The sequence below is a fragment of the Larus michahellis genome, chromosome 9, assembly GCF_964199755.1.
Source record: "Larus michahellis chromosome 9, bLarMic1.1, whole genome shotgun sequence".
NCBI lineage: Eukaryota > Metazoa > Chordata > Aves > Charadriiformes > Laridae > Larus > Larus michahellis.
Window position 1 is genome coordinate 23,915,636 of NC_133904.1, and position 12,351 is coordinate 23,927,986.

Genomic DNA, 12,351 nt, shown 5'->3' on the forward strand with positions numbered 1-12,351 from the left:
CCTTGGCTGGGGGCCACCCCGGGGGTTTAGAAAATTAAAAACAACCAACCCCGTGCTCTGCTCTCCCTTTGATTAGGCAGAGCTTTTCGGGAGAGGAGGCAGCTCGACCCAGCCCCCTTCTTCCCCAGCTCAGCTGGGTTTTAGCTGCTCCCTCCACCCCGCGCTGAGGTTTTCAGGGAGCGAGATGCTGCTGTGTCCCCCTCCATGGGACACAAACATCTCTGCTTCCTCCTGGGGTAAATTAAACCGCCAGCTCCTTACTGGTGTAAATTAGTTGAGCCCAATCCTTCGCTCAAATCTCGCAGATTTATTTGCTTTCCACGTCCCGTCCCCCCCCCCCTCCCCAGTGCGACTCGAGAGGGGTGGGAACAGGGAAGGAAAGTTTGGGGTTGGTGCAAGCTTGGGGATGCGTGTCCTTGGTCCGGGGACACCACCACCAGAGCATCTTCCCCGCAGCCCATGGGAGATGGCCGGATCCTGCCCAGGGCTCACACAGCAAATGCCACGGGCGCAGAGTGACGGTCCCACAGGAGCAGGAAAGGGATGCAAAACACCTCGGGGTGCAAAACGTCTTGGGGTGTGAACTGGGGGATGCTTTACCCCAGGAGTAACCCATCCCCTTGGCCAACACGTCCTTCGACCCACCAGCTACACTTCGCTCAGGAGACAGCAGCTTACAAAAAAAACCAAAAAAACCCAAAAAAAAAAGAATATAAGCCAGAAAAATACACACACTCCACACGTGACAGCAAGTGAAGCAAAGGAAAATTAATCAATGTTGAAGATTTAGCTTAATTTTTAGCCAAAAACTTTGTGGCAATGCTGAACAAAGTGACCCACAGGTGGTTTTTTTTTCACACACACCCCCCTCTCCCCTTCCCTGGGCTTGTTTTTAAAGAGAAATGCTGCTCTTGGATCCCAAAGGTGCTTCCTGGGAAAGCTGAGGGACTGGGGAAAGGGCCAGCGGAGAGGGATGGGGCTGAAATTCAGAGTCACGGGGTTTCTGGCCCCAGACAAAAATATTCTAGCGACGTACATCCTGATCTTAGCGAAGTGATCACCCTACAGATGCACAGAAGGGCTTTGTCTCCACCAAAGCTTCTCAAGACCCTTTAATTCCCTGCAAAAAATTGGTATTCCAGCCGTTCAGGATTTTCAACCCAAAAACGGCCGTTGGGAAACCAGCCGCAGGCCTCATATGTGTGGTTGCCACTCAGGCTGTGACGACCCACCTTGCCTGCCAAGGTCTGCTGCCCCCTCCCCAGGCAGCGGGGACCAGGCTGGAAAGAGCTCTGCAAGGTGTGGGTGAGCCAGGAGCTCGGTGGCAGCCCCAGATGCTGCCGCTCCTGCTGGATAAGCATGGAAAGGGGCTGCTTTCCCTGCTCCTTACACCTCTCCCAGTCCTGAGTGGCAGCTGCAGGGCGCAGAGACCCTCCGACACCTTGCTATGTGCATCCTTGGCCTCTGCCCCGCACTATAAAGTCTCTCCCAAATCTTTTTTCTGCTCCTGGAGATGAAACGTCCTCTCCTTGCATGCTCTGAGCCTGTTTTATCTTGAGCCATCGGATAAGAGGCTGGGGAGGAGATTCGGCAACCCAGCAGCCACAAGCAAATCACTGCCTTTCACTGCACCCATGGGCACATTTCACTAAAGGAAAGGACTTTCACATGGAAGAACAGAGCTCAGGACAACAGGAACCCACCTTTGGCCCAAAACACCCCTCTCTCATCACTTCTACACAGCTTTCCAGGCCCAGACCCTGAGCTCATTACACGGGCAGAGCTCCAGCCATCAAAGGCCACCTTTCATTTTTGCAGAACAAAAAACCCACCGGCTGCCAAAATGAAAAGACCTCACACTGTCCTATGAATCAGGCTCGTTCCCGAGAGAGAGACATGGAGATTAGTATTTAATGGTGGTGGTGGGGAAATTAGTATTTAATTCGGAGGGCCCCAGTTTTCGTGCCACGGTAACACGATGGATGTGGCACCTCCGGACCTGCTGCGCGTGCGCCTCTGCCATGGCTGGGAAAAGGCTGCATGAATGAACTGCTCCTTAGATCAGATTATGTGAAAATTAGCCTTTGATGATGCTGTCATTAGCGGTGGCTCGGTAATGTGTTTGCACAAGGGTGGGAAGGAAATTAAGCAGGCTAGTTAAGGATGAAATAGGTCCCATTTCTCCGCATTAGAGCCTGGCGGGGTTTTAATTGAGGCAGAAAAAACTTTCAGATGCTTTTGGGAGGTGAAGACCAGGGAGTGATCCTTCACACAGACACCAATTTGATCACCACGATTCCTCCTGCTGCCTTGCCCCAGGAAAGCAGAGCCCAACCCAGCGGCACAGGGTCCCCACCATGGTACGGGGGCGCAAGAGCAAGTCCTGGCTCCACAGATAAGCACGATGGTGACAGGACAAGTGTAGGGTGTTGCGCCTGGGGAGGAATAACCCCATGCGCCAGGACGGGTTGGAGGTGACCTGCTGGAGAGCAGCTCTGTGGAAACAGACCTGGAGTCCTGGTGGACAACAGGATGACCATGAGCCAGCAATGTGCCCTCATGGCCAAGAAGGCCAGTGGCATCCTGGGGGGCATCAAGAAGATTGTGGCCAGCAGGTGGAGGGAGGTCATCCTCCCTCTCTGCTCTGCCCTGGGGAGGCTGCACCTGGAGTGCTGTGTCCAGTTCTGGGCTCCCCGGTTCAAGAAGGACAGGGAACTGCTGGAGAGGGGACTGCAAAGGGCTACCATGATGCTGAGGGGACTGGAACACCTCTCATATGAAGAAAGGCTGAGGGATTTGGGTCTCTTCAGTCTGGAAAAAAGACGGCTGAGGGGGGACCTTGTCAACGCTTATAAATACGTAAAGGGTGGGTGTTGGGAGGATGGGGCCAGGCTCTTTTCAGTGGTGCCCGGGGACAGGACAAGAGGTAACGGGCACAAACTTGAACATTGGAAGTTCCACCTAAACATGAGAAGGAGGAACTTCTTTCCTTTGAGGGTGGCAGAGCCCTGGCACAGGCTGCCCAGAGAGGTGGTGGAGTCTCCGTCTCTGGAGACATTCCAAACCCACCTGGATGCGTTGCTGTGCCACCTGCTCTGGGTGACCCTGCTCTGGCAGGGGGGTTGGACTAGATGACCTCCAGAGGTCCCTTCCAACCCTACCATTCAGTGACCTCCATGGGGCACTAGCAGCTCAGATTGCCACAATTTGGTAGGTGAAACAGCTCAGAGCAGCACCACACACTCAGTTCCAGCCGTCCCTGGCTTCTCAGCTGGGAGAAACCACCTTGTTCACAGGCGTCTGCTTTGGGAGCACTGAGCAGTCTCCAGCCATCAGGGGAAGGAACCACCAAGCCCCTCATGAGCATTAAAAGCATTTATGCTCTCAGCCCTCTCAAGGAAACGATCCAGCCATCAGCATATCTGAGCACTCTGGAGACATTAGCACTTTTCCCGACAGGCTTGACTGGCAGGGGACTGACCCCCCGCCACCACCTCCATTTCACCAGCTCAAGCTTAGCGCCACACAGACCACCCTTTTCCACTTTAAACCCAACTTGGTGCCCCAAAACCTCTGAATTGTGGCCCATTTGCCTCCTGTCCTCATCCTGACCTCTGCAGCGTCCTCACCATGGCAGGAGGTTGGATGCATCAGCCAAGGTTGTGTCCGGGACTCCAACCTGCCTTTTTTTTTTTTCCCCTCCCCAAATAAAATCTGAGGAAGGAACAGGACGTACAACCAGCCTCCCTGGAAGAATCAGGGAGGTGTGGGAGACCAGGATATATTTTTAGTGAACCCACCCATGGCTCATGCACCCTTCCAAAGGGGATTTTTGGAGGCGGGGATTTCGATACAGGTCTGGGCTGGCCTCCTGGCAGATCCCTGGGCTGCCCCCAGACTAGAAACAAATAGAGTAAAAAAATCTTACGCCCCAGGGTCTCAGATGCTGTTTTATCCCCCAAACCCGTTCCCTCCCCCCCCAGGATAACCTTGTTGTTTCAAGCTTGCACCAGCGTGAAGAAACTGGTATGCGACGTTTTACACGGAGTGGGGAGCTGTCTTAGAGAAGGGCCATCTGCTAGCCCAGCTCCAGCTCACGTTTCACTGGAAACATCCCGAAAGCTGTGGGAACGTGCCGTTCTCAGCGGCCATGGGGGAATGAGATATGACAGGGGGGCTCCAGGCGAGGATGGGACGGTGCCATTCCAGTTCCCTGCCCACCCCGGACCACCAAACCCCTTGAGGTCAGTCCCAAAATATCCGCGGTGGGAGTAACCTCCGGATGCTCAGCTGGCTCAGCAGCAGGTTTAGCAGGCAGGGAGCTCAGCTCCAGTTGCACCAGTCAGAAAACACGCAGTCCTGTGCGGGGAAAGAGCAGCCCACGTAACACTGAGCTGGAAGAGAGCAGACCTGGACCAAAAGCCCTTTGCAGCCAGCTTTGACTCAAGACATCACCCTTGAAAGTCTCCCAACCCACACACAGGAATCCCACCAGCTCCGATTTCCCTTCTGCAGCCTGGCCACGACTCTCAGGGCATCTCCAGCCCTCACTGCCGCGGTGAAATCCCAGCTGGGGGTCAACCCCTTGGTTCCCAAAGCCCAGCAAGCTCCCCAGCAGCAGATGCACATCCCCAAGCCGGGCAACGCAAAGAACCATTTCAACTGCTTGTTTTGTAGAGACACTACTGGAACAGTTTCTGCCCTGGACTTGCCTGCGAAGTCACCAGGCATTAGGATTAGGTGGGTGAGTGTTCCCTATCCCTTTTGGGAGCTGATCCAACAGGCAAGCACTGCCCCTCAGGCTCATCCCTTTCCTGAACCCCATGGGGTGCCACTTCCACCAGCAAACCCAGCTCAAAACTTGCCTTAGAGACAAACTAAAAGGTGCCCACAGGCTTGGCTGCCTGGTCCCATCAGGAGGAGATCCAGCAAATGTCCCATGGGTGCAGGAGGAGCAGGATTGTCCCCACGGGGGTCAGCAACACGTGGGAGCAACTGGCATTGATTGCCCCATCCTCAACACCAACATCTCCTGGAGGCTCTGCAACATGCCGCAAACCCCTTGGTGGCGAATCTCCCAAGGAAAAGGGCTCGAGGAGCCACCGACTCCCAGGTGCAGGAATGCACGCACCCCCCAGCACACCCTGCACACACACAATGCGTCTGTGTTGCATCGCTCGGCATCACCCTGGATATCCCGGGCTGTTTGCTGGAAGGCAGCCACCGCTTCGCATCTAGTTACCTGGTTTCCCAGCAAACAAACTGGAGTTCAAAGCCCCTGTCCTTGCCAGTGCACTGGGGCAGAAAAGCTCTCTCAGCATCTCCCCGCGTGTTTTTTCAGGGACGGTGATTTCTTTTCCTTTTTTTTTTTTGCCACTTTTGAAAGCTGCCTGCGGAGATGTGAAGCCAACACATACCCAGGGGCACCCCCAGGCACTTTCCCCGCTGGAGAGGGGAAGAGAAGAGTGGCAGCAAGTTTCTTGGCTCAGAAACCTGCCCCAGGCTGCCAGGAGGGTTTGCTCCAGGGCAGAGATCCTCAAGGTCCCTGCTGTCAAGGAGGGTTCGTCTCCAGATGAACCCCCACCTCTCTCCCCATGGCGGACAAGGCAGGGGAACCTCGTATCCCGCTGGCCCTGCAGCGTTCCCAGCTGCAGGCTGAGGAGAAGACCCTGGATTTTGAGTTTGAGGTGGTCAGTGCCCAGTTTAACCGGCAGGGTCGCTACGCCCTGCGGCTCACTGTAGAGAACCCGCTGCTGCAGGGCTCCAACGCTGGCATCCGGCTCCGCATCAACAATGGGGAGGTCACCCAGAGCAGCGCTGGCACCACCGACACCATCGAGCAGAGCGACCTCAACCAGATCTACTCCTTCCAGCAAAAGAAATTCACCTTTACCCTGCCCAGAGGTAAGAGGCTGGATGCCACAGGGATGGGCTGATGGCAGAGGCCCCTACAGCAACCCCCTGAGCTGGCGTCTAAGCTGTTTGAGCTTAGTGGGATGGATGGGGCAGGTCTAGCTTGGAGTAGGAGCCAACACCACCAACGATGCAACCCCCCCAAGCTGGAGTCTTAAGCTGTTTGAGCTTAGTGGGATGGATGGGGCAGGTCTAGCTTGGAGTAGGAGCCAACACCACCAACGATGCAACCCCCCCCAAGCTGGAGTCTTAAGCTGTTTATGCTTAGTGGGATGGATGAGGCAGGTCTAGCTTGGAGCAGGGCCAACACCGCCAATGATACAACCCCCCCAGGATCTATATGTATAACCCATTTGCTAGTGTTCACAGAGCAGAGCTAACCAGGGCTGCTGATGGATGAGCTCCTGTCACTACTGGCCTTCTTAAGCAAGACTTGGACAACAAGTTGACCAGAAGGCAGCAATGTGCCCTTGTGGCCAAGAAGGCCAATGGTCTCCTGGGGTGCATTAAAAAGAGCGTGGCCAGCAGGTGGAGGGAGGTCATCCTCCCCCTCTGCTCTGCCCTGGTGAGGCCACATCTGGAATACTGTGTCCAGTTCTGGGCTCCCCAGTTTAAGACAGACAAGGAACTACTAGAGAGACTCCAGCAGAGGGCTGTGAAGATGATCAGGGGACTGGAGCGCTTCTCTGATGAGGAAAGGCTGAGAGCCCTGGGGCTGTTTAGCCTGGAGAAGAGCAGACTGAGAGGGGATCTCATCAATGGTTATCAACAAGGGCAAGTGTCAAAAGGATGGGGCCAGACTGTTCTCAGTGGTGCCCAGCAACAGGACAAGAGGCAACAGGCACAAACTGGAACATGGGAAGTTCCATCTCAACAGGAGAAAAAACTTCTTTACTTTGAGAGCCCAGGCACAGGCTGGCCAGAGGAGTCTCCTTCTCTGGAGATATTCCAAACCCACCTGGACACGTTCCTGTGCATTCTGCTCTGGGTGACCCTGCTTTGGTGGGGGTGTTGGACCAAATGATCTCCAGAGGTCCCTTCTAACCTCTACCATTCTGTGATTCACTCCTGGCAGGTTTCTGCAAGAATGACAAGAACCACGACGTACGGCTTCATATTGAGGCCTTGTACTTCCCTGGGAGGGCAGAGAGGATGAGGAGGAGCAGGCAGGTGGGCGAAGCCTTCTTCGCCATCTACCCTCGCACCAACCAGCCCCGGATGAAACTCTCCGCCAGGAGGGACGAGGACTGGTACCGCTACAGTGCCATGATGGCTTTGCTGCGGGTGGGCAGTGAGCAGCCAGCGATGCACTGCGGCCGTCTGGCCTTCACCGCATCCCTACATGAGCACCGGCCACCCACCATGCCGGCTTCACCCCCACCACCCTCCCCCAGCACCCGGGAAGAGGACCAGCAAGCAGCAGGCACAGCCCCAGCATCCCCAGCCCTGGACATCCCTGTCCCCAGCCGTTTGCTCCGTACATCCGAGTCTGCGTACCACTCGCTGCCCACCGAGGGCCATGCCCGCTCCCCTGAGGTAGGAGACCCTCCGAATTTGGAGGGCAGAGAGCCCATATTTGGGCATCAGGGGTCCCTGTGCTGCAGCAAAACAAGAGCAGACCAATCTGCTTAGGAGAGGCTTTGGCCCAAGGGTAGCTTGATGGCCCCACATAGCCACCAGTTGGAGTAAAAGCCGAAAGGGAGAGGCCTCTGTGGCTTTTAGGGGTGTCTTTGGTAAACAGCACAGCCCTGCCTCAGTTTCCCCTCCCTCATTCGCCAGCGTTGCTGGGTAGAAGCCTGATACCCACCCCCTGCCTGCCACCAAAGTAAGGAACCCTCTTTGTCCAGGACAGAAGCAAGCTGGGGCAAGCTCAGGATGCAGGAGAGTCTTGGTGAGACAGCAACCACACAGACAAAGCCAGTAAAGATGGTCCCACAGTCAAACCACACTTAGAGCTGTAGGAAAATGTCCTTTATGGGGTATTCACCTGGCTCTGCCCACCCCAGAGTGGTCCAACACAACATTAACCACCCCTTACCGAGCACAAGACCTGCACCCTGCCCCAGACCTCACCCATAGCACTTGCAACAGGACCAGGACCTCCAACCTGCCTGTCTAACCCACCCAAACACCCCTCACCTTCCTGGCTGGTGTAGGGCAGCCCCTCCAACAGAGACACCCCCAAGAAGGATGAAGTTCCCCAGCATCACCCTGCCCTTCTCTGCCCCACTCTTTTAAGGGCTGGGACCAGCCAGTCCCCATCAGAGGCAGCTGGGAGCTGGGCAAGTGCTCCCTATGAAGGATGGAGGGAGGGCTGGGCTGCTAAAAAGCTTATTAATAAGATAATTTTAAAAATTAGAATAGGCTTGTGCTTTCCTTTTTTTTCCTTCTTCTTTTTTTTTCCTGAGGCAGTTGGGGCTGTGGAAGCGCAATCCTTAGGGGTGTGTGGGGGAGTCTCTGAGTCTAAAATCAATGCGGTTGGTGTGGTTATGGCTGGTTTATGGTGAGGTTTTTGTTTATTATTTTTTTAATTAATTTCTTGCAGAAGTTCTGCCCTGGAGGGGTAAAGTCCTGAGCCCAAGTGTTAGAGGATGGAGCCAGGATGCAGGGGGGGTGTCCTGGGGATGTGGGGAGGAGATGGTATGGGGGACCCTGGGTGGACAGGGAAAGGGATGTTGGAACCCAAAGCTGGGCTTTCAAACCCCTTCTCTTACACCCAGAGACTGCGGGCTGACCCTGCTCTCAGCTCCTCCCCGGAGCTCCCGGGTGACTCAGCAGATGAGCATCCTTCTTCCTCCTCCTCCTCTTCCTCGGTGCCTGCCCCAAGGCGACCGCTGAGCTGCAGCAGCTTCCACCTCTCCTTGCCAGGCTACAGCCCGGATCTGGCCTCCTCGCCAGCGCAGGTGAGTGCAGCCGGTGGAGAAGACACCATCCTAAATTAATAACAAAATGTTATTATTGGTAGGAGCTTCCTGTTAGAGCTTTGCGGTGCTGGAGAGGAGCCGGAGGGGGTGCAAGGGGACAAGGCCACCTCCAGCCTGTCCCCAGGTCAGCTTGGGTACCAGCGCTGCTCCTGCTCCCCTAGGCCACCGTGTCCCCAGCCTGCTGGCGGGGATGGGGGAATGAGCCATCAAACTTTGCATTTCTAGGACCAAAAGGCAGCCCTGCACGCGGGCCGTCCCCGGGCGGTGGGTGGTGTCACCTCAAAGCTCCTTAAAATGCGGACTGCAGGCATCTGAGGCTGACACCTCTTAAATAGTTCATCTTGTAGCTCGAATCTGGACTTCTAAAAACTGCAGAAACCCGAGGGCAGGGCTCACGCAGACAGAGAGGCTGCGTTTCTCTTTCCTTAGTTAAGTTAAAAGCTGTCTAAATAAAGGGGAGGGAAAAAAAAAAAAAAAAGCCAGCCCTTACCCCAGGGGCTCCGTTTCCTGCATCTCGCTGTAAGAATAACACATCTGTGGGTGAAGATGTTGTCTATGCTGCTCTCGGAGGTGTCTCATACACCTGTGAAAACATTGCCGGAGAAAGCTGGATTACAGCCCCAGAGACCGGGTTGAACTCGCAAACCCTCCCCAGGGATCCTCTGGGCTCTCTTCTCCTTCCAGGCAGTCCCCCGTGCCCTTCAGCTGGGAGAACTGGGCATGGTGGGCTTGACGGCAAAGTCTTCCGTGGCCTCTGGGCTCAGGGATGGAGCTGGCAGCCCTTAGCCACCTTGCTGCGGTGGGGAGGTGACAAGGGACTCTGCAGGTGGTGGCTTGCGCCTGCAGTGCTGTCACCAGTGTGTCCTAAATGCTGGCCACATGCTTCTTGGTCCTGGTGACTCCGTTGGCTTGGCTGTAGGGTAAAACTTGGGTTGTCCTTGCATGGGGGGACACTTTTGTGCCTCGGCTCTTTCCCTCGGGCAGGATAAACGTGTTGGTGGTGGCTCTGGGGCACTCGGTCTACGTGTTTCACAGGAATTATGGGGTGTCAGAGCCCTGCTGGGCTGCTCAGCCCCACTGCAGGCAGGATGCTGAGCACCGCAAACCCTCAGCACCCCGCGGCGACTCCTCGCCCTTGGCAGCGCTTGGCCTCTCTTGATTTTTTCAAGTGGATGTGCTATCCCGGCCCTGATCCGCTGAAAATTTACTGGCCAGAAACACTTATTAGCGAGGCCTGATTGAGTTTGCTCAGCAAATGTCTAGACGTAAACTCTTCCGAGCTGCGGAAATCGATAGCAATCAGCTGGGATGCAGTGCGGGATGCGGTGCTGGGCGGGGGGCGTAAGGCGAGGCATTAGCAAATGCAATTTTGCTGCTGGGCCCCCAGAGGGAATGCCATAAATCACCTGCTGCTGATGTCACCCGGCAAGTATTTGCCAGGATGGTTTTTATTTAAAAATTAAAAGCTGAGAGGCGGGGAGGTTGGGGGGGGGGGATGTTGACTCCCTGCCCTCCTGGGAGAGGGCTGGAGTGATGGAAAGTGTTGGTGGAGGGTGGCTGAGCTTGGCTGGGTTATGGGGAAGGGGGACGGACCAGGTGGAGCTGGGAGGAAGTTTTGATCTCCAAAAGCTCTCCTGGGGCACTGCTCTCTGGAGCAAGCTGAAGCTGCGGGAGTTGCATGCCAGTCTGGAGCAGTTTTGGTTCTTGGCGGTCCAAACCTGAGCGTCTCAAAGCATCACATGTTGATCCAGCAGTGCACGGTGAAGGTGAAACCTAAACTGAAGTTTGAGAGACTAAATACCTTCCTAAATTCAGGCAGGACCTGGGTGATTGTTAGTTTGGGGAGTCAGTAACGCCGGGGCACGGAGGGGGCAACTTCAGAGGGGTGAGGGGTCCCATCGCAGGGTTGCTGCTTGGAACGGTGTCCTGGGAATTCCGGACGCCGGAATATCGCATCCATCTGGTTTGCTTTCCCAAATGGTAAAGACATGCTGGCGCATCCCGGTGGGGGACCAGCTCCTTGACGATGCCTCCGTGCCGTGCATCTCATCTGCGGGAGAGTGGGGGGTGATGGATGGGCGCTGAGGGCTGCCCGAAAGGCCAAGGCATGGGGGATAATGATTTTTCTCATCTCACCGCAACCTGCGGATAATGTATTCCTAGGCACGAAGCGGGAGGCTCTGATGGCTGTTCAAATGCCTCACACGTGTTGCAGGGCCAGACGGTTCCCTAATTGTCCCAGGACTGGGCACGGCACTGCGCAGGTCGATAACATGCCATGGATGAAATCTCAGTCACCGGGATGGCTGAGGCTGAGCCTTGGAGCTGTCAGGGAGGGACACCAACCTCCGGGGACACCTCCTGGCAGGGATGGAGGAGAGGGGGCTGGGTTCATCAGGACTCCTGGGGACTTTCATAGCATCATAGGGTTGGAAGGGACCTCTGGAGATCATCTAGTCCAACCCCCCTTCCAGAGCAGGGTCACCCAGAGCAGGTGGCACAGGAACGCCTCCAGGTGGGTTTGGAATGTCTCCAGAGATGGAGACTCCACCACCTCTCTGGGCAGCCTGTGCCAGGGCTCTGCCACCCTCAAAGGAAAGAAGTTCCTCCTTCTCATGTTTAGGTGGAACTTCCAATGTTCAGGTTTGTGCCCATTACCTCTTGTCCTGTCCCCGGGCACCACTGAAAAGAGCCTGGCCCCATCCTCCCAACACCCACCCTTTACGTATTTATAAGCGTTGACAAGGTCCCCCCTCAGCCGTCTTTTTTCCAGACTGAAGAGACCCAAATCCCTCAGCCTTTCTTCATATGAGAGGTGTTCCAGTCCCCTCAGCATCATGGTAGCCCTTTGCAGTCCCCTCTCCAGCAGTTCCCTGTCCCTCTTGAACCGGGGAGCCCAGAACTGGACACAGCACTCCAGGTGCAGCCTCCCCAGGGCAGAGCAGAGAGGGAGGATGACCTCCCTCCACCTGCTGGCCACAATCTTCTTGATGCCCCCCAGGATGCCACTGGCCTTCTTGGCCATGAGGGCACATTGCTGGCTCATGGTCATCCTGTTGTCCACCAGGACTCCAGGTCTCTTTCCAAAGAGCTGCTCTCCAGCAGGTCACCCCCAAGCTGTCCTGGCACATGGGGTTATTCCTCCCCAGGTGACTTTGCAGCAGAGCACAGGGCTTGGTTAAGGGGAATCAGCCCTCAGGTCAGCAGAAGACAGTCCCTTCCTCTGGGAACAATTCCCATTTCACTTCCAGCAGGTCTACGTGGTGCTGGGGGAGCAGGAGCCAGCTTTTGGAGATCTCCTTGGCAGTGGGACTTGGTTGCGAGCCCGCAGGAGATGGTTTGTTTCCAGTTTCCTTGGACCAGCTGGCAGCGAGGCGCCCGGCCCAAAACAGCAATCTGTTGCTGTCGGGGTACAAGGAATCGCAGCCCTTTCGGCAGCAAACAAATGGGTTGGCGCACAGCTTGTGTTCCCGCTTGGTCTCGCTTGTTTACCAGGCTGCGCGAGCGCAGGGGG

The 12,351-nt window shown here is 55.8% G+C and overlaps 1 protein-coding gene across 1 annotated transcript in view; it reads left to right on the forward strand.

The window, feature by feature from the left end:
* The first annotated feature begins 5,346 nt into the window (after positions 1-5,346).
* CCDC33 (coiled-coil domain containing 33) overlaps positions 5,347-12,351 on the forward strand; it is a 47,369-nt gene continuing 40,364 nt past the window's right edge. Inside the window, 3 exon segments of the mRNA XM_074602146.1 lie at positions 5,347-5,904; positions 6,989-7,449; positions 8,634-8,816. Coding sequence (XP_074458247.1) covers positions 5,595-5,904; positions 6,989-7,449; positions 8,634-8,816 — 954 coding nt within the window. The 5' untranslated portion in view covers positions 5,347-5,594.